Genomic DNA, 21,636 nt, shown 5'->3' on the forward strand with positions numbered 1-21,636 from the left:
ACTCCAAATCCCCAACCTGCCCCCCACCCCACAAAAATATATATAGTGAGGGATAAAATGTGGATTGGAGTTAAGTATTGAGTCGTCCACCAGGTCTGGGGCTCCTGTCTTATATGTCTCTGCCTCCTGAGTCCCCTTTATTTTTTTTTATTCAGGACATAGTTTGACCTGGCTTTAGATGTGGCTGGATTTCAGGGTGCATATGATGGAAGGGCCTCTCTCTCTCCTCGCTTTTTTGGTGGTGTTGTTGATTTGATTCAGCCTGGTTTTTGCTCTCAGATTCATACAGGTAGGAGCTGTGATGCCCACTTTGCAAATGAAGACACTGATGCCTGCAGAGGTTAGGTAAGTTTCCTTTAGAAACTGGCGTCTGGGCACATCTCACTGCCTCATGAGGTCCGGACCCTTGCAGCTGCGCATCTAGCTCAACGTTCCCTGGGGAACGTTGGTAGCGCGCCCTCTGCTGCTCATCCAGGGAATTACCGGGATCACTGCACAGGTTTCCACTGCCCTGATCATCTTTTTTTTTTTTTTTTGGCAGCGCTGTGCTTAGTTCCCCCGCCGGGGATTGAACCCACCACAGCAGTGAAAGCACTGAGTCCTAACCACTGGACCTCCAGGGAATACCCCAACTTTTTCAATCCATATTTTTTCACTATCAACTTCTTCCTGATGCCTAGTTCCCACCCTATCACTCTGGGGCTAATCTATCTCAAGATTTATAGTCTCACTACATAGGTACGATAAATAGGAAATAATAATATTATTATTACTGTTATTATTAACAGTGCTATTGGTTTTTTTAAAAATTTTATTTATTTATTTATTTTTGGCTGCGTTGTGTCTTCGTTGCTGCGCGCGGGCTTTCTCTAGTTGTGGCGAGCAGGGGCTACTCTTCATTGCGGTGTGCGGGCTTCTCATTGCGGTGGCTTCTCTTGTTGCTCTAGGCACGCGGGCTCAGTAGTTGTAGCTCGCGGGCTCTAGAGCGCAGGCTCAGTAGTTGTGACGCACGGGCTCAGTTGCTCCGCGGCATGTGGGTATCTTCCGGGACCAGGGCTCAAACCCGTGTCCCCTGCATTGGCAGGCAGATTCTTAACCACTGCGCCACCAGGGAAGCCCCGCTACTGTTAATCTTAATCTTATTACTATTTTTCCATTCCACTCCCTTCTTCTCTGGAAGCTGATAGGGGACCCTGCCACTTACCCTCTCTATCCATTTCTTACTGTACCCCCATGAGGATGTAGACCAAGAACGGGATTGCCGCGTTTCACAACTCCATGGCTCCCCCTGGTGGTCGGATGCACTTGGGGTGATGGGGTTTGCCCAGGCAGGTCCACAAGGATGGGGGCTGGGGGTTATTAGGTCTCCACCTTGTTTAGAGTTCCACAAAGATTCCAGGTTAATATTCCTTGTGCTCTCCAGGCCTGATACATAGGTGGGAGTGGAAGCTTATTAACGTCCGTGCTGGCTGCACCAGGCAGGACTTTGCCGTGGGCGGGGCTGTGACGTTTTGCTCTTCCGATAAGAAAGAACAAAGCTGCTCCCCTGGCTGCCCCCTGCTCCCAGGTGAGCACTGGGGCTGGCTAAGGGGAGCTATACCTGGTATTAGCATGTGTTTCCGGAGGGAATCAATTCCGCAACATCGGTCAGACTTCTCTGATTCCGGATGTTCAGGGGCTGATGATGTAGGAAACCTCACGCTCCTGACTAGGGGTCAGACAAGTTGCTCCAAGTGATAGGGAATCCAGGATGGAATGGGCCAGGGCCAGCTCCGGCATCTGCTTGAAGGCAGGAGAGTGAGTCTCTGGAGGCTGGGAGGTGTTGCAAGCCTGCAATCACCTCCCGAGGGTCTCACTGCATTAAACTCTCAGGTTCGTGCGATGAACCGGAACTGGACTCTGAATGAAACCGGTTCTATCTATCTTGGACCAGTCATCGCTGATCACGTACAGTCTGAATAAAAGGGAGGGACATTTCTCTGCAATAACTTGGCACAAAACTCTATCTGATGGGGCAGCTCCATGTCGGATGTCGCCAAAGAGGTCCGGTCAGAAGCTCTCTGTGAGAGAGGTTGCTGGTCTCCTCCTATTATCCCCCACTTCTCTTTAGTAATAAAGACCCCCCTCCCCACCCACCCCCACAATGGACACTTGTTCTTTCCCGCCCCTTTTGTATGTAACATTCAAGATGACCCAGGGGCAGAATTCTGATAGCATCACAACGTGTGGGAGTTTGGTGAAACTCAACGTGAATCAAGGTAAGTGTGTTCCAGCAGGATAGGTGTTAGCTCTTCTCTAAATGTTTGATAGAATTCGCCTGTGAAGCCATCTGGTGGCATGGATATATATACACTAGCAAAGGTAAGGTAGATAGCTAGTGGGAAGCAGCCGCATAGCACAGGGAGATCAGCTCGGTGCTTTGTGACCACCTAGAGGGGTGGGATAGGAAGGGTGGGAGGGAGGGAGATGCAAGAGGGAAGAGATACGGGGACATATGTGTATGTATAACTGATTCACTTTGTTATAAAGTAGAAACTAACACACCATTGTAAAGCAATTATACTCCAATAAAGATGTTAAAAACATAACTAATGTAGAAGAAAGAAAAAAGGTAAGCGTGTTCTAAGACTGAGAAAGTGGGGGGTGGCGGTGGTGATAATGGCCCCCAGAAAGGCTATGCTTTTCATCCAAATCAGAACTTGCTTTGGACGCAGAAAGAAGGCAATGACATTGTAAGAAACACAAAAGACTGAAGAATTCGATTACATCCTTTCTTATCACATTAGTTCCCAGCATTAGCCAACAGCTTATACTGAAAATGATGACCTAGGAGGAAATGGAAGGATGGGGCCCCAGAGTTCTTTCTCCTTCTCATCCTTCCTTACCCATCAGGAATCTGAGGGCAGAGCACGTGGGCAGAATGTGCCTGTATCAGGAAGTGAAATAAAAACACTGAGGTAACAGGGAATGTTATGAACCTACTGTTTCCCCCCAACTAAATTCGTATGTTGAAGTCCTAACCCCCCAGTCAGGACCTTTAGAGACATAATTAAATAAAAATGAGGTCATTAGAGTGGGTCCTAGTCCAATCTGCCTGGTGCCCATATAAGAAGAGGAGATGAGGGCACTGACACACCAAGAGGCAAGACCCTATGAAGACAGCAAGAAGACCGCCACGCACGAGTCAAGGAGAGACGGTGCCTCAGAAGGCACCAACCCTGCAGACACCTTGATCTTGGACTTCTAGCCTCCAGAACCGTGAGGAAATAAAGGTCTGTTGTTTAAACCACCCGGTCTGTGGTACTATGTTACGGCAGGCTGAGAAGACTAACACAAAACCTTATTGTATAATGAGTGCAGATTTCCAGTTTCGGAAGATGAAAAAGGTTTGGAGAGTGATGGTGGTGACGGTTGCACGACGATGTGAATGCACTCAAAGCCACGGCACTGTGTACTACTTAAAAATGGTTAAAAGAGTCCATTTTATGCTCTGTAGACTTTGCCACACACACACAAATTTGAATTAGAGCAGTGAGGTGTTTCCACTACTCTGTTAAGAACAAAATACATACACCTGTACCACTGACAAATTAGGAATTGTGCAAACTCCAGGATTTCATAGATGAGTTACATGTTCTTGTATTCAAAACTGGCATTGCACAATAGAAAGACGAATGGTAAACTAATGCTAATAGTTTAAATTTTAATTTTTCCTAGAGCGACATTAAATAGAAAATATAAATCGTCACGACGAGTCAAGAGAAGCACAGCAGGGGCTTCCCTGGTGGTGCAGTGGTTGAGAGTCCGCCTGCCGATGCAGGGGACGCGGGTTCGTGCCCCGGTCCGGGAAGATCCCACATGCTGTGGAGCGGCTGGGCCCGTGAGCCATGGCCGCTGAGCCTGCGCGTCCGGAGCCTGTGCTCCGCAACGGGAGAGGCCACAACAATGAGAGGCCTGCGTACCGCAAAAAAAAAAAAAGAAAAGAAAAGAAAAAAAAAGAGAAGATGGTTAGAGGTGCGGCCCTGAGAGAAGCCTCAGGCTTGGGTCCAGCTACTCCCTCTGAGCCCCCACCTGCCTTACCCCGACCCCCATCTCAGGAGGAGCGTCTCATCCCAGCCCTACCCAGGGACCTCTAAGGCCTTCCCCTGTGACCGCTCCTGGATCCTCTTCATTATCCATCATATACAAGGAGACCAGGTTACACATGTAATTCTATTTCATTCTTCCTCTCTCTATCCTAAAAAAAGTATTTTCCATTGTCCCTCCTCCTGTCATCTCTGATGTCCAGGGAGCAGTTGGTCTGGGGGTCCCCAAGGAGGAGGATTCAGTTCCGAGTTCCCTCCTGTAGTTTCTGATTTGGATTGTTTGTGGCCACTGGAGCCTCCCAGTCTCTATCTTGGAACCAGTAGCCATGAACTGGGGTAGAGTCAGTCTAGCATCTCCTGGGATGGTAGAAGGAGCAGGGCACACGGACACACAGGCCCTCCTGCACCGTCACCAGCCCCTGCACTTGCACCATGTAATCCTTCCTGGACTCCCTCTGGCCCTCGGCCCCCTCCATCTACCAGAACAGGGCCACCAGCAGCAGCAGAAGCACGTCTGGGGTTGACAGTGCCAGGGTCCCCCAGAGAAAGTCTGTTTCTCAGGGTTTGTCTTTCAGGAACTAAACGTTGCAAGATTTAGAGGAGCCCCAGCAGGAAAATGTGGGTGAGGTCAGAACATTGAGTCTCCTCAGAGGAGGAACTTCACAGCCAGAGACTGTTGGCACCAGGAGAGCCCTTAGAGATCAACCACGCGCCACCCCACGTCCACTGCTGGGGACACTGGACCAGGGAAGGTGAGAGACTTGCCCAAATCCACACCCCATGCTGGGCCTGAGCTCCATTTCCTGCCTCCCTGTCAATGCCCTTCCCCTCAGGGGTCATTTTCTGCAAAGTGAAAGTTGGTCCCTTCTGGCCAGACCCCTTGAGTCACAGGGTGTAGTTTGTGGAGGTCGGTCCAGCCAGGGTGGGACGTAGGGACATGGGAGGTGGAGGGGACCTCTCCCAGTGTCCATGTGATGGGCATCCCCTCTCTGCTCATGACGTCACACACCAGGCCTAGACGCTGTCCCTTGAGTCACCGTCCAGTGGGGAGACAATAGATGTCCTGGCACCTGGAGCTGTGATGGGGGATGCACAGGGGTGTAGGGTGTCGCTGTCCCCACAAGGTTGGAAGTTGAGTGTCAGGAGGACTGAGTAGAGGGGAATCTCGGGCAGTGGAGTTGAGGATTCTGTGTATTAACACACATGGAAGACTTGGAGGGGAGGTGGGCTTTCAGGATGCCTGGGAAACAGAGCATGGTTCTCTGTACGGATTTCGAAAGGGATGGAAACTAGCCCATGTGTTGTGGCTGTCCAGGTGCCAGGATTATTTCTTCACTGCTGGTGTGTCTCATGACCACACTTCTCTTTGTTACTCCAGAGTGTGGTGGGGGTCTGTCAGCCTCTGGGGCTTTGCTCGCGCAGGTTCTGCCCCCAGAAGTACAGGTGTGCAGGAGACCTGGAGCGAGGAACACCAGCCTGGCAGTCGCCCACCCTCGGGGATGGTAAGGATTTCATGAGAGAAGAGACATGCACCGAACTGACAGAAGATTATTTTTAACTGTGTGGCTGGGGGCTGGGAGGAAGTGGTTGGAAGGCATGGCAAGCGGTGACTCCTCAGAGCCATGCTGGGTTTTTTTGAAATATTATTGGGGAAAGATATAAGACAACTTACCGATTCAACACAAAACGAACACCCTCCAAGAAACAGAACACTGCCAGGCCCCCAGGATCTCTCTCTTGTTTCTCCTCCCCATTCCCACACTTCACTCCTTCAATAAGCCCCTAGCCTCACTTTAATGCTATTTGGTTCCTTGCTTTTCTCTGTAGTTTTAACATCCTAGCCTCTCTTTAATGCTATTTGGTTCCTTGCTTTTCTCTGTAGTTTTAACATCCGAGCATGCTGCCTTCAGTACTATGGCTTTGCACTTGTTTTTCTTAAGACCTGGTATAAAGAGAGAGAACTGCCATCTGTTTTCTTCCATTCAGCTTCATGAATCTGCCCGTCCTATATCATCCCCTTCCTGGAACCATTACCCATAACACGGGGTAGCGTCGGTGCTGGGATAATTGAGAAGGGAAGGTGCGGGGTCTAAGCACGCAGGGCACATGCACGCCATCACCAACTCCTGCATTTTCAGCTGGTATCTCATCCTGCAGCCCCACCCCCCTCGTGCCCCCCCCCTCCTCGTCCTGGCCAACTCACTCTCTCCTAGCAGGGGTAGTTACAGCATCTCTGTGCTCAGAGGGGCGGGGCTATGCCCAAACTATTTCCCATGGTCCTCAATTTGCAAAGAAAAGCAGAATAATTGGAGGAGAGACACAGGGAAGCCACAGAGAATCTAACAGTGTGCGGAAGAGGAAATTATGACCACAGGACATCAGAGCTAGGAGGACTTTTAGCCCCAGTTATTCAATTCGCAGAAGAAGACACTGAGGTTCAGAGTGGGCAAGTGAATTGTCCAAATCACACAGGAGCCCTGTCTCATGCACCATGGACTGCACAGGGACACACTTCATCAATCTTTGCCCAGGGTTCATTGGCTGGGTGATAAGAAGTGTATGTTAATATGAGAAGGAAGAATTGTCTACTCCTACAATGAGGCGAGGGAAGACATTTCAGTCACTCATCAACCATCCACACTGTGCCTTTAGGTTTCTAGTAAAGATTCAGCTCTTGCTCTTGAGGAAAGCAGCATCTGATTGGGGGGCCAGGTTACGTGACAATTTCAGTGCCATAGGGAAAATGCCTGTGATGGGAGAAACAAAGGCAGGTGATGGGTGGGGCTCTTGTTCTTCTGGACTAGAAGGTGAGTTCTCAGAGAGGAATAGGCCAGGTAGACATAGTAGGGACTTTCAGGCACTCACAGGGTATGTGAATTCTGCAGATGGTCCTGGACTCTCAGGTACTATGTTCTCCATCCCACTTACTCTCCCACTGTGTTGGGGATCCTTCACCAGCAACCAAGTTCTGTGCTCTGTTCGTGACCACCCCCACCTCTGCCCCAGCAGGGGTCGGGCCTCCGCCCAAGACTTGCTCCTAGGGATCCCGGGGATCCCTGGGAAAGGGCGATGCCGCTGTCCGTGGTGCTGATTCAGAGTCGAGTGCTGACTCAGGATGTCTGCAGCTCTGGGGCAGAGGAGGGGGAGCTGATCACAAAGAACAGGGACCCTAGGTCTGTATTCAGGAGGGTCAATATGTCAGATGTGCTGGAAAGGGTCCAGGTCTGCCTGCGAGGAAGCGCTCAGGGGAAAGGAAGACCTCTGTTTCTCCTCCTTGACCTTCTGGCAACCCTCAGGAATGTCCTATGGACATTCAACAACATAGGCTGTCGACACCGGTCCAAGCTCAGGGAAGGTGAAAGTTTTGTGCTACCCTTTTACAGATATGGTACCATTTCATTTTCTGAACACCCCTGACAGAAAGGGGTAATCCCCCCAACAGAGAGAGGGTGCAGCTGACAGACGGATGAGTAGCTGTAGGTACTCGTCGCCAAAGACCACTCCAAACAATCCTACCCCTGCCTTATGCAAACATGGTTATCCTTTTATTACATAATGGAATTTATTATGCCTTCCTCTCGAATCTGGATTGGGCCCGTGACTGCTTTTCCCAATAAAATGTGGAGGAAAAAACGTCCTGAGATTTGTATGACTCGGATATTAAGAAGGCCTGGCAGCTTCTGCTCCTGCCTCATGGATCCCTGGGTATCTGTGTAAGCAGTCCAGGGGACTCTGATGGAAAGAGATGCTACACAGAGAAACCCTGAGGGCTTAGACCTTCATCCCCAGCCCCAGCCACAGTTTCAACATGACTGCCTGAAAGAGCTCAAGGCAAAACTAGACGTGAAACTGCCCACCTGGTCTCTGGCCAGTTCATAGCACCATGAGATAGCATTAAATGATTGTTGGGGCCATTGAGTTTTAGGGTGGTTTGCTGTGCAGCAATACATAACCGAACTGGCAGCCCACACGAATTATAGCTAATAGGGGAAAAGGGAAATTGGAGGCTTACTCACCACCAATTTTCTCACGTACTATATGTAAGTACGTATGTAGGTACGTATGTATTTATTTATTTGCTGCAATGCACAGCTTGCGGGATCTTAGTTCCATGACCAGAGATGGAACACGGGCCATGGCAGTGAAAGCACCGAGTCCTAACTACTGGACCGCCAGGGAATTCCCCCACATACTGTATTTAAAGGATGACTTTTAAATGGTAACTTGAAGCCTTCAGTGAAGATAACCTGTGGCGTCTTTTTCAGGCTGGTGAGCGCCAAGCAACAGGGTGGCGCTGCCCGTGGTGCTGAAATAGAGCCAGATCCTGAGCTCAAAAATCGCCCAGCTCCAGGAGGGGTCTGATCCCTTAAGCATGGGATCCAAGACTCAGGCCAGGAAGGAAGCCATATAACCTGGAGTGGTGAAAAGATAAGGTCTTCTTAACAGAAAAGGATTGGGGGACAAGAAGACCCTCTTATCAGTGGGCTGGGGTTCTCTTATTTTTCTCTCTGCTTCCTAGTTCATCCTCAGAGATGCTTCTGCATGTCTGCCTGTCCTAATTGCTTAAGGGAATAAAGGACAGTGAGTCTACAGGAAAGACCATGGGGCCTAAGGTTGAGGACACTAATGGGGACCAGAGAGAGAAGGATTACAGGAGAGTTTAGGACCTTATGGAGAGAGATTGAGAAATGAACTGATAGGAACTCATCGGGGAGGGACCGTCAGTTTCAGCAAGTAATTATAATAATAGTGAGAAGTATTCATAACCCTCATTAACTATTATATTTCAGGAAAAATGTTAAAATATGTTTTCTCATAAGACCTTACTAGGTATGATTTGTACTTATTAAATAGAATGTTTAGATCTAGGTTTTGGAGGGACCAGCTGACTTTCCCTCATTCTTGAATGTTGATTGAACACCTACTCTATGCAAAGCACCATCCCACACATGAGGTTAAATGGTGTCACGGTATGGTCTATAACATCATCAACACCAGGTCCAGCTTCCCAGAGCCAACGACATTTGATTACCACCTTGGTAGACTTCCTTCTTTTTTTTTTCTGGGCATTTGTTTTCTCTATTATATGTCCTATTGGAAGTATGATTTTATGTTGTTTTATTTTATTTTTCTGGGCAATTACCTAGTCTTCTAAATTCAATTCTCACTTTAAAAAAATATATATATATATTTAGTTAGTTAGTTGCACCAGGTCTTAGATGTGGCAGGCAGGCTCCTTAGTTGTGGCATGCGAACTCTTATTTGAGGCACGCATGTGGGATCTAGTTTCCTGACCAGGGATCAAACCCCGGCCCCCTGCATTGGGAGTGCAAAGTCTTAAACACTGCACCACCAGGGAAGTCCCCTCACTGTTTTTTTTAAAAAGAGGAAATGTGCTATATTTAATAAAACTTTCAAATGAGGTTGGGCATTTATTTTGCTTCCACTTTATCTTGAGTGAAAGTGCTTTTCTTTTCTTTTTTTTGGCTGTGCCGCGCAGTATGTGGGATCTCAGTTCCTCGACCAGGGATCGAACCTGTGCCTCCTGCAGTGGAAGCGCAGAGTCTTAGCCTCTGGATCTCCAAGGGAAGTGCCCCAAAATGCTTTAAATTCACCACCTCTGGAGATTCATTTTACCAGTTCTTTCTAATTTGGCAACTGGAATAAACTTTCTAGAGCACAAACCACTCTTTGTAGGTGTTGTTAATTCAATTTGACTTCACATAAGCCCTTTAAGGCAGGTATTGCTATTATCATCCCCATTCTACAGATGAGCAAACTAAGACAGTGCATGTAAAGTGCTAAGCACACTGTCTAATAACCTCTGCTTGAATTTTTTCCCGTGATGCCCTGGCTAGCAGTGATAGAGGCTCAGCTTCCAGAGCTCCTAACACCGACGTCAAGCTTTGTCACCTGTACTAACTATGACTCTCTCACCCCCACCAGGCAGAGGGCTAAGAGGACTGTGACTTCGCTTGTGTCACCAGAACCTAGCACAGGGCCAGCCTGGCACAAGGCGACCTCAGGAAATGACCATTCAACAGATGAACCAACGAGCCAGTGATGACAAGAACTGGCCCATGATGATCCTTGACGGTGACTTCATGGAGGCCATCTCATCTTACACTAAGGCATCATGGCTCCCCTGTCATGAGGAAAACATGGTCTCCACAGTGCCTGTCAAGTCACTCGTGACATCACTCACCAGAGACCCGCACACCCTGGGGCTGTGCACCTCTGTCTTGGGATCCCTGAGGCTCTAGTCCCTTCATCGTGAGGACCTTTGAGCACCAGTTTTGGGGGATCTGGTTTGGGGACCCTGGGTCTCAGTTTCTGAGGCCCAGGATCTCTGGTCTTCTGCGTCTAAGAGATCTGAATCTTTGGTCTTCTTTGGCCCTCAGATTTCAGTTTCGAGGGCCTGGGGGATGAACTCTGTGGGGAGAGTTGTCTCTGGAGTCCTGGTTCTCTCGGCTGCTTGAAGTCTCAGGGGTCTGGGTCTCTGGGTCACTGGAACTCCGAGTCTCTATGACACGGGGCCTAGGGACTAGTGAGTTTCAGGGATCTGAGTCTTTGGAACCCTCAGTCTCAGAAGTCGGAGGCTCTAGGGCTGATGCACGCGCAGAGACCTCAGCTTACACACACACTGCTCCCTCTCCCCACCCTACGCATCCACACGCACCATTACCACCCCTGCAGGCAATGCCTAGATCCATTCCGAACCCCCACCTTCAGGCTCTCTGCGCTGCGCATGCGCTGTCTCCTTTTACACCCACGACCAAATCCCGCACTCCCACCTTCAATTCCCACCCGCAACCCCACCTCAAAGGGTAAAAATAATATGCTCTATAATCCCTCTAAAAGCCTATAATAATCCCACTAAAGCAGATCATCCGAATACAGCCATTTCGCCTTTTAAGCGTCCTGCATGGTAACAGATTACTACCACAGCAAACAGTACACGCCCCACGTCCCTTGCCCGTGCGCAGGCGCAGACGGAAACCAGGCAGTGCATTTTGGGAGTGGTAGGCAGAGTGAAACAAGGGGCCGCTGGGGCTGCTGGGAGTTGAAGGCCGAGGGCCCAGTAACCACAGGTGCTTCGGGTGGAGCTGTTGCATGGGGTTCTGGGAGTCGTAGGCAAGACAGCCCCCAAGGCCTTGTGGTAGTCGTAGTCTCTGGAGCCACTTCCGCGCCGGAGTTCCGCGTGTTCGGCAGTTTGGACCATCCAGCACCGCGTTCTACTCAGGTATTTCCTCACCAGCTGGTCGGCTCGTGAGCGCCCGCTCTTTGTTGCGGTGCCGTGTGAGGGTTGAGGGTCTCTCTGGGGGTGAAGCCACTCGCCTTTGATTTCCCAACGCTTGTATCGCAGAGGCCTTCTGACCGGGATCCCCACTTTGGGCACTGCGGTCCGGCCTGTCTCTTGCTCGCCCATCCCCTCCCCCAGGTTGGAATTCGACCATTTCCCTGCCCCCGCTTCCAACTGGGTACGTCCGGGAGGTCCCTACTCTGTCCTGGAACCTCTGTCTTGATAGAATGATGTTACACACTCTCCGTCCTTCCGACAAGGCTGCGATTCGGAGTCATCCCTGGGGGTCTGGGTCTCGTCTTCCGGGCGCATTTATTATTCTCTCAGCCTACAGATCTTTCCTAAGCACCGACCCTGTGCCAAATCCCGTGCGAGGCAGGAGAAGTCAGTGGTGGCCGAAGCAGACCCTGTCCCTGCCGTTAGTGAGCTCACAGTACAACGGGGGAGACAGGCCTGTCACCACGAAGGATACCGTCATGATCCGGTTGGGGTGGGGGCATACATGGGGCTCTGCGAGCCCAGAGGAGGCGCCTGACCCAGCCTGGGGTCTATAACGTCTTCGAGGGAGAGATGCATAACAGACACTTCAAATCTGACATGTCCAAATGGAATTCTGGTCAGCTCCCCTCTGACTAAATGGTCCCATCATCCTCCCAGGTGCTCAGGCCCAAACCTCCAAGTCATCCTTCTTTTCTCTTTCCTCATGACCACATTCTCCACCCCAATCCAAGTCCCATGCAAGTCCCGTGGACCCTACCTTCAAAATAGATACAAAATCCTACCTTTTCTTGTCATCTCCACTGCCAGCACCCCAGTCCAGGCCACCATCATCTCACTGACTATTGCCATAGCCTCTTCCCTGGCCTCGCTGCCTCTGATCCTGCCTGCCACGGCCTGTTCCCCACACAGCAGCCAAAGGGAAACTTTTAAAACCCAAGTCAGATCGTATCCCTTCTTCACGCAAAACCCTCCCATGGCTCCCATCTCTCTCTGAATAAGATTAAAACTGTATCATGACTTCTGAGCCTCTGACAATCTGCACAGACTTATCGCCTGCCAGGGTCTTCCTCACTCAGGGGGTAGACCCCTAGGACCGAGTGACCATAGATTTAGGGGGAGAAGAGGGATGAGTCCAGGGTGACTTTATGTCTTGTCCTGGGGAGGAGCTGGAAGTGGCAGTCCTCTCAGGAGACAGGGAACAGCTGGGCAAGCACAGGTTTCTCCCTGTGGGGAGCAGGGTTGCTGGTCAGTTTGGGCGCCTAGGATCCCAGAGGACCAGCGGGGATCCTCAGTGGGGCATCTGGAGGACCAGCCCGATGGACGTCATTATTCAGAGTCACCCACAAGGAAAATGAGCTGGGCAGGACCTGAGAACCATAGAGAGCTCTCCAAACGAGACTGGAGGCTGAGCAGGAAGCAGACCAGGAGAGCGAGGGAGAATCAAGTCAAAGCGGGGGGTGGGATGGGGGGCGGGGAAGATTTCAAGGGGGCGTTGCTCAGCTGTGACGGATGTGGCGAATGGTCATGGCCAATGGGTCCTGAGGGCTGCTTGCTGGGCCCAGTGACAAGGAAGAGTATTCTGGGCAGAGGGAAGAGCAGTGCTAACACTTTCCTGGGTAGGTGTTTCCTGGGGTGTTGGAGAGTAGAGGCCAGAGTGGCTGAAGGAGAGTGGAATGTGAGGTCAGAGAAAAAGGGAGCCTCATCAGACGTAAGCTTTTACGAAAGTGAGCTGAGATGCATGGGCGAATGTAGAGGAGATACTGGGCAGGATCCCACTGGCTGTTTTGTGGAGAATTGTGTGTGTAGAGGAGGGGAGGGTGGGGCGGGGAGACCAAGGAGGAGCCTCCTGCAGTAAGAGCGACATGGCTCAGCTCAGACTAGGGTCGCAGTTGTGGAGATGCTAAGGAGTGTTGGGCTTCTGTTTTGAAGCTACAAACAGGGTTTGCTCCATTCTGGTTGGGCATCTGGGGTTTGAGGTCTGAGGAGGATGCCCCAGGTGCATCTTCAGTGGCGCATTTGGAGGAAAGGCTGGGACTTGCCATTGCAGTTGGGAGTCACCCACAGGGAGAGTGAGAAGCAAGAGCAGTCGTGGGTCCTGGACCACAAGGCTCCTGCCCTGAGTAGCTGGAGGGATGGAGCTGCCCTTTACCGCAAGAGAAGCAGGTTTGGGAAGGGGAATCAGGAGTCTAGGTTTTGAGATGCCTGTCAGACGTCTGGGTTGCACTGGTCCTTAATTGGTGTTACAGGCAGTAAACATACAAGTCACATAAAATGATTCCACACATTGTGGTAAATCCTGGAAACAGGGTGACCTGCTCAGGGGCTACTGCACTAGTTCAGCCTGGAGATGGTGGTGGCTTGGGGAGGAGGGACTCAGTCTGGTGGGTTTTCATGGGTTCCCCAAGCAGGTGGGTCCAAGGAGAGAGGGTTGGAATTTTTGGCTGGGTGGGGACGGATGAGGTGGGGGGAACAGAAATGAGTTAAAACGGGCTGATCCAAGTCTCAGTAAGGCCACAGAAGCTTTCGGGAGATACTGAGACCACAGCAATCCTGGAGGCCCACAGCCCGCCCTCCCCCGCCCCCAAAACAGAAGAAGCCACAGTCGATCTCCTTGGAGGTACGACCCATGCTGCCTCTGTGTCTCCCTGGAGGAGATGACTGCCCTGCCTTTCAGAGGATACAATCGGGACCAATGCCTAGAGACAGTATCCCACCCCCACCAAAGTGAAATCCAGTTGGTCTTTTCCTGTCCATCCCCCTTCCCCTAACAGAGCTGCAGTTCCCTGGACTCCCTCTGTTCTTAGATTACTGACCCCTCCCAAGCTCTCTGAACGGCCCTGGGAGCCCAGGTCAGTGATAACCACCCTGTCCTTCTGACCAGGGTTGTAAAAGGGCTGGCCTCCCTGGAGACTGTGAAACTGGCCCTTAATAGGCACCTCCATCCCTCCAAACAGAATCCGACTTAATTCTGGGTGTAACTTGCCTGTCTCTCCCTCTTCCCTCCACCTCTCCCAACCAGCTCCTTCTTTTCTTGGTGTGTAATGGGTGTAATCCAAGAAGTCTTCCTGGAGGCACTAGCTTCCTTAAACTAGAATACAGTTGACCCTTGAACAACATGAGTTTGAACTGCGCTGGTCCCCTAATACTCCGATTTTTTTTTCCCAATAAATACATACAGTACTACACCATCCGCGGTTTGGTTGAATCCGCGGATGCGGAACCAGGAAGGCCGACTGTAAAGTTATGCGGATTTTGGCTGCGTCCCTGGCCCCCGTGTTGTTCAAGGGTCAACTGTATACGTATAACCCTCCCTTACTCTGGAAAAAGCCTACTCGGCCTGCATTATTCCTGGCAGAGACACTACGCAAGCAGCCTCTCTGTAGGCAAGGACTCCTGCAATCCGGAATCCACGTGTAACCCGCCTCCTCTCTCCACCTATCCAGGAGAAGCCGACCCTCCCGCCTCGCCAGGACCCCGCGATGCCCGCCCCGCAGTGCGCCTCCTGCCACAAGGCGCGAGCCGCCCTCCGCCGTCCGCGCTCGGGCCAGGCGCTGTGCACCACCTGCTTCTGCGCCGCCTTCGAGGCCGAGGTGCTGCACACGGTGGTCGCGGGCCGCCTGCTGCCGCCCGGCGCCGTGGTGGCCGTGGGCGCCTCGGGCGGCAAGGACTCCACTGTGCTGGCGCACGTGCTGCGCGAGCTGGCCCCGCGCCTGGGCATCTCGCTGCACCTCGTGGCCGTGGACGAGGGCATCGGCGGCTACCGGGACGCGGCGCTGGCGGCCGTGCGGCGGCAAGCAGCACGCTGGGAGCTCCCGCTCACCGTCGTGGCCTACGCAGAGCTCTTCGGGGGCTGGACGATGGACGCCGTGGCCCGCAGCACGGCCGGCTCCGGCCGCAGCCGCTCCTGTTGCACCTTCTGCGGGGTGCTGCGACGCCGGGCGCTAGAGGAAGGGGCGCGCCGCGTGGGAGCCACGCACGTCGTGACGGGTGAGCGCAGGCGCGGCACAGAGGGGCGCGGTGGGAGGAACGGGCGCATGCGCGGCCGAGGGGCGGACACTGTAAGCCCACTGAGGCGCATGCCCCAGAGGTCGTAAAGGAGACTGCGTATATCCTAATTGGAGACGCTAAAAAAGGAGGAGGGGCTGTGCATGCACACTGAAGGTTCACAGTATGTGCGTGTCCTTAGGTTGGGCATGGTAAGCTTTTGAGTCACTGCCATCATCTTTGTACACACACGCTGGCAAATAGAGGGGTGGTAGGGTACTCTCTAGGGGCTAGGGCTGTGGTTCTCTGCGCTTATTTTTTTATGACATTCTTTGTGTCCCTTGTCACAAAAGGAGGGGTATGAAGGGGCATCTCCCATCAGAAGCATCTAGTCTGAACGCAACTGTGTCCTTTTCTCTATTCGCTTCTCCTCTTTGATAACACTTTCTCTGTACCAATCATTACTTAAACAAATAATTGTTGACCATTTATTGTGCGCCAGATGCAAGCTATATAGCCTAGAACAAACTACCTAACCTTGGTTTCCTCTTTTATATAATGGGGATATTAATACTATCTAGGACCTTGAGTTACTGGGAATTAGATGAATTATGGGAATTACGTATGACGCACTTAGACAAGACACTGAGAAACGGTAAACATATAAATGTTTGCCGTTATGATGATGCACAACACAGTCTCTGCTCCTGTCCGTTTCTCACATACGTAATTGTAACCTGATTATAATTATTTCCTGTGCCACTAAGGAAAATGACACAGGAGGACCTAGTGAAGGGAGAAACGTGGGGATTAAGGAAGCGTTTCCTGAGTGAGCGGAGACCTGAAGCCGAGTGGGTAACTAGGTGAAGGACAAAATGGGGGTGGGAGAGGTTCTGAGAAGAGGAAACAGCTTATGCAAAGGCCCTGAGGAGGGAAAGTATGGCCGACTTGAGAAGCCGTAAGACCGGTGTTTTACTATAGACCCAAGTATAAGATGACAAGTTGCAGAATAAGCAGAGATTCAGCTTCAAATTTATGGTGACTGTTGTGTAACTATGCACTTACTTTCTCCCTGGTCCTTCTAAATACGATAATCTGCATTCCCAGAGGCACTTGTGTCAACAGCCCACTTGAGCATCTCCATTAAATGCCATTTTGATGTCTGTGCGTCTGAAGTACACTTCACTAGACTGAAATTATATTGTAGCGTAAAGCAGTGTTACTATCTGAAAGGGCACCGAGCACAGAGCCTGGTTTGCAATAAGAGGGGGGCAAATGAGGGCATCCCAAGTTGCTCCATGGGAGCCTGGTGTGTTCCCCTCTCCTTTCTCGCGGGGTTCACCCGCAGCCTCCCCCGGCCGCCCCACGGTACCGCGGGGTCTCCTCCCGCGGACCCGCCGGCCCCCGCGCCCCCTCCTCACCGGCTCGCGTCTCTCCCCCAGGACACAACGCCGACGACATGGCGGAGACGGTGCTCATGAACTTCCTGCGGGGCGACGCGGGCCGGCTGGCGCGCGGCGGGGGCCTGGGCTCTCCGGGCGAGGGGGGCGCCCTGCCGCGCTGCCGCCCGCTGCAGCTGGCCTCGCAGAAGGAGGTGGTGCTGTACGCGCACTTCCGCCGCCTGGACTACTTCTCCGAGGAGTGCGTGTACGCGCCCGAGGCCTTCCGCGGCCACGCGCGCGACCTGCTCAAGCTGCTGGAGGCGGCGCGGCCGTCGGCGGTGCTGGACCTCGTGCACTCGGCCGAGCGCCTGGCGCTGGCCCCGGCCGCGCGGCCCCCGCCCCCCGGCGCCTGCTCCCGCTGCGGGGCGCTGGCCAGCCGCGCGCTCTGCCAGGCCTGCGCCCTCCTGGAAGGCCTGAACCGCGGCCGGCCCCGCCTGGCCATCGGCAAGGGCCGCCGGGGGCTGGACGAGGAGGGGCCGCCGCGGGAGCCACAGCCGTCCGGACCCCCCACTTCGGAGCCCATCCCTGGCTTCTAGAGACTCCAGTTCTCCGCTGGGATCCGACGACGTGGGAGTGCGGGGCGGCCTGTAAATGACACTGTGAAGGAACCCGAGTTACCTTAGCCCGGGCTTCGGTGTGAGGTTGGGAAGGGGTCGGAACCCCTCACCTGTGGTCCTGCAGAAGCTGGGGCTCTGGGCTCCTGGGGCTGCGGAGGACTCCTGGGTGTCTGGGGGACCCCTGGGCCTCAGAGAGGAGAGAACTGTACAACTTTGCATTCCTGAGCGAGTGGGAATTAGGGGGCTTCTTGCCTGGACCTCTGTGGGGCTCTGGGCGTGCTCAGATAGTCCTAACCCTTCTTGAGCGCCTGCTGTGTGCCTCATGTTTCATGTTTGCCTGCAGTGGGATAAGCAAAGCCATGTAACGTGATGGGCACGTCAGTTACAGCAATCGTGATGCTTCTGTGTGAGCGCTGTGTACAGGGCAGGCGCTGGATCATCTCATTTCATCCTCACCACGATCTCATTGGCTGTAGCCTGAGCTCCATAACTGGCCTGAGGTCACCTCGCTGGAGCCCCAACTGGGGGCTCACACCCAGGTCTGCCTGGGGCTCCTCAAGATGGTGTATTTAGCCCTTACCCCCACTCTCCCCGCCCACCACCACCTGAATCTCTGTGTGATGGGTGGGGAGCCGCTGGGTGAGCTCCCCAGACCTCAGATTTCTGGAGGCAGAGCTGGGTGAACCTGGGTCAGTGGCTTAACCTCTCTGGTCTTCCATTTCCTCCTCTGAGAATGGAATCAAAGCCTCCTAGCGAATCACTGTTGTGAGTATTTGATAATGGTGTCCAACTTCGTTGTTCACATTAAAGTTCGGCCCCCCGGGGGGCTCTGGGTTGCAGGGTTGCCTCCCTGCCGGTGCAGACAGGTGTGAGGCTCAGAAACTTCCTGCCTGACCCCTGGGGAGACTTGGTGTCTCGGTCCCACTTCCGAGCTGTGCTGGGCTGGTTCCTTGTCAGGAGTGCCCTCCTTTCCCATCTTCCAGCTCACATCCTCCAGGGGCCTGGAAGCATCCCTGATTCTCTCCTCCCACCCTGCCCAGCCCAGGACATTAGGACTCTCCCAAACCCCAGCCCTTGGGTCCTGTCCTCCAGCTATCCACACTCTTTGGGGCTCGCTTTTCCTAATTAGATTGGGCTGGAAGGCAGGGACCAGAGGCCCCACCTCCTCCGTGAGTTAACTGAGCATCAGGATAATTATTCATTCGATAGACGTTTATTGAGCACCTCATCTGTGGCCCATGTGCCAAGTGCTAGGAATACTGCAGTGAGCAAAAGACAAAAAGCCCCTGCCCCCGTGAAGTTCACAATCTGGGAGAAACAGACAATAAGTCAATAAAAATAAAATGTCAGATAGTGATTAATGCAACAAAAATAAAGCAGGATAAAGAGGGAGGGAGACAGCAAGAGCCAGTGTCCATAGGGGTCAGGGCAAGACCTCTTTGAGGAGGTGGCATTTGAGCTGAGACCTGAATAAAGCAAAGGAGTGAATTATAAAGCCATCTTGGGGGAGAGCTTTCCAGGCAGAGGGAACTGCCGATGCAAAAGCCCAGAGGTGGGAATAAAGTTGGTAAGTCCAGGGAGCAGCAAGGAAGTGTGGTCAGGGCAGAGTGGGCAGGGAGAAGAAGAGCAAGAGTTGAGATCAGGTGGTAGCCAGGGCTGGTCCTGCAACATCTCGCAGAGGCAGGAGCCCATCTCCGTTTTCTAAAAATCCCTGCAGCTGCGCTGGAGAGAACGGGCTCTAGGGGGCGCAAGATGATCACGGTCAATTGGAATGATTCTAGTGCACCAGGCACTGCGGAACGCTCCTTCCTTGCGTTTTGATCCCCAATTTTACAAAGGGTAAATTTTTGACTCAGAGGGGTGAAGTGACTTTCCCAAGGTCACACAGCAGCAAAGAGCTAGGGCTCTTGCACCTTTTTGCTATGCCGCCTGCTGGAAGCAAGAGGACCTGGGCCCTTGTTGCAGGTCGGTCACTGATTGACCCTGTGGTTTGGGGCAAGGGACTTTTCTGTAACCGAGTTTCTCCCGTCACGCCTTCACACCTTCACACCAGGAGGTGGGTGGTTGGTTAGATTTCTGTTGTGGTTTAGAGTAGCACTATCCAATAGGAATATAATGCGAGCCATATGTGTACTTTCAAAATTACGAGTAGCCATATTTTTAAGGGGGGAGGGGAAAATTTAATAATGTATTTTATTTGACCCACTATATCCAAAATATTACTATTTTAACATGTAATCAATATTTTAAAACCTTGGGGATGGGACTTCCTGGTGGCTCCGTGGTTAAGAATTCGCCTGCCAAGGCAAGGGACACGGTTTTATCCCTGATCTGGGAAGATCCCACATGCCGCGGAGCAACTAAGTCTGTGTGCCACAACTACTGAACCTGCGCTCTAGAGCCTCCAAACTACAGCTACTGAAGCCCACGCGCCTAGAACCGGTGCTCCGCAACAAGAGAAGCCACAGAAATGAGAAGCCCGCGCACCACAAGGCAGAGTAGACCAGAGAAAGCCCGCGCCTAGCAACGAAGACCCCGCACAGCCAAAAGTAAATAAATTAATTAAAACCTTGAGGGTGTTTTACGTTTTTTTGGTACTAAGTTTTCAAAATCCGGTGTGTATGTTACGCTTACAACCCGTCTCTATTCAGATTCAACCACGGTTCTGTGGCAAATGTGACAAGAGGGCCTCGAGTGGGAGCTGGGGAAAAGGCTATTCTCAGCTCCAACCACAAGGGGGTCACTGACCGCACCTTGCATTGGGTGGCCATTGACGGAAGAGCAAAGTCTTTCCTTCCGCTGCCTGGCTGGGGAGCTTTGCTCTCTCCTCCCGCCTCCCCACCGGTCCCCCTGGCCTGAGCCAGCCTCCAAGGGCGAGAGACACAGTCTGGCAGAAACCTGAAGGTCCCCTGTGAACACTGGAAACCTTCCATGACCTCAAGATCCATGTGTACATTCATTCATTCATTCATTCTGCAAATATGTATCGAGCACCCAATTTGTGACAGCAACGAACAAAACAAAAACCTGCCCTCATGGGAGAGGCCAGAAAAGGAGGAAAATAAGTAGAGTATGTAGTGTGTCAGATGGTGATAAACTGATTAATCGGAGGATGGGAAGCATGCCACACATGTATGTAGGGTGGATACGGCAGACCTCGAGGAGAAGACGACATTTGAGCAGAGACCCACACAGCGTGAGGCAGTGGGCTCTGCAGATGTGCGGGAAGGGCGATGCTGGCCAGGGAACAGCGTGTGCGCACGCCAAGGGAGGCAGGCGAGTGGTGGAGCGGGTAACTGGAGGAGAGAGGTAAGAGGGGCCAGCCTGCATGGGCGCAGCTGTGATTTTGAGGCGGAAGCCACGGAGATTTTGGAGCAGAGGAGTGATAAAGGATCATCCCTTTATTCACGAAGCCAACATTTGCTGGCATCTCCCAGGAGCCAGGCCCTGCACGGGGCACTGGGGAAACAGAGCTGGGTGAGCCCCAGTCCCTGCCCTCAGTGGGCTCTCTGTCTGATGGGGGAGGCGGCACGGACCGACACTGGCAAATCAAGACCCAAAGGGATACGTGTCACGGCGGGGGTTAGTAAGGGCACAGGGGAGCCCAGAGGTGGGGCGACCAACTTAGCGTGGGGCGTCACAGAACGCTTTCTGAAGGAGGTAGTGTTTAAACGAGGCCCGAGAAGATGAGTAAGAATGAGCACGGGGAAAAGGGTGGAGGAGGACGAGTGCACCTGCGGCCCAGAGAACAGCAGGTGGAAAGCCTGCAGGGAAGGACACACCGTGAACCGGGCGGAATGGCTGCTTCTGGTGCAGGACGCCTGGGTAGGAGCTGGTGAGGGCGGCCAGTGTCCCCCCACCCCACCCCCAAGAGGGTCAGAATGCCATTGCACAAGGCAGATTTCCCGCTGGGGTGATGGGGCACCAGGAAGGGTTTAGAGCAGACAGGCCTCGCCCCGGGTGTCAGAAAGAGCCTTCTGGGTCTGTGTCTAGGAGGACTGTGGGGTGGGGCTGGGGGAGGGGGACTTAAAGGCCAAGAGGCCAGGGAGAAGCCAAAACCATTAGGGGGTGGGAATGGTGGGAACAGAGATGAGGGCTATTTAAGAAGTCTGGAAATCCTACTAAACTCTAGGGTGTGCTTTGTAAGTATTAAGAGCTCCTGCCTAAACCCCCAAAACTGTAAATACAAGAGAAACCTCTCCTAGACAGGCTGACCAAACATAAAGATGTTTGCCACTTAGGCAGATGGCCGTGGTGAACACGGC

At 52.6% G+C, this 21,636-nt stretch overlaps 1 protein-coding gene across 1 annotated transcript; it reads left to right on the plus strand.

Moving 5' to 3' along the window:
- Positions 1-11,284: 11,284 nt before the first annotated feature.
- Positions 11,285-19,181, plus strand: LOC132509350 (cytoplasmic tRNA 2-thiolation protein 1). Its single transcript, XM_060130303.1, has 3 exons — positions 11,285-11,328; positions 14,832-15,375; positions 16,815-19,181. Exons 2-3 carry the CDS (start codon positions 14,868-14,870, stop codon positions 17,348-17,350), a joined length of 1,044 nt encoding a protein of 347 aa, XP_059986286.1. The 5' UTR covers positions 11,285-11,328; positions 14,832-14,867; the 3' UTR covers positions 17,351-19,181.
- The last annotated feature ends 2,455 nt before the right edge of the window (positions 19,182-21,636 follow it).

This window comes from Lagenorhynchus albirostris, chromosome 19 (genome assembly GCF_949774975.1).
Source record: "Lagenorhynchus albirostris chromosome 19, mLagAlb1.1, whole genome shotgun sequence".
NCBI lineage: Eukaryota > Metazoa > Chordata > Mammalia > Artiodactyla > Delphinidae > Lagenorhynchus > Lagenorhynchus albirostris.

Coding starts and splice junctions, on each gene's coding strand:
- LOC132509350 (XM_060130303.1), top strand. CDS start 14,868: ATGCCCGCCCCGCAGTGCGCCTCCTGCCACAAGGCGCGAGCCGCCCTC. Junction 15,376..16,814: donor AGCCACGCACGTCGTGACGG/GTGAGCGCAGGC, acceptor TCTCTCCCCCAG/GACACAACGCCGACGACATG.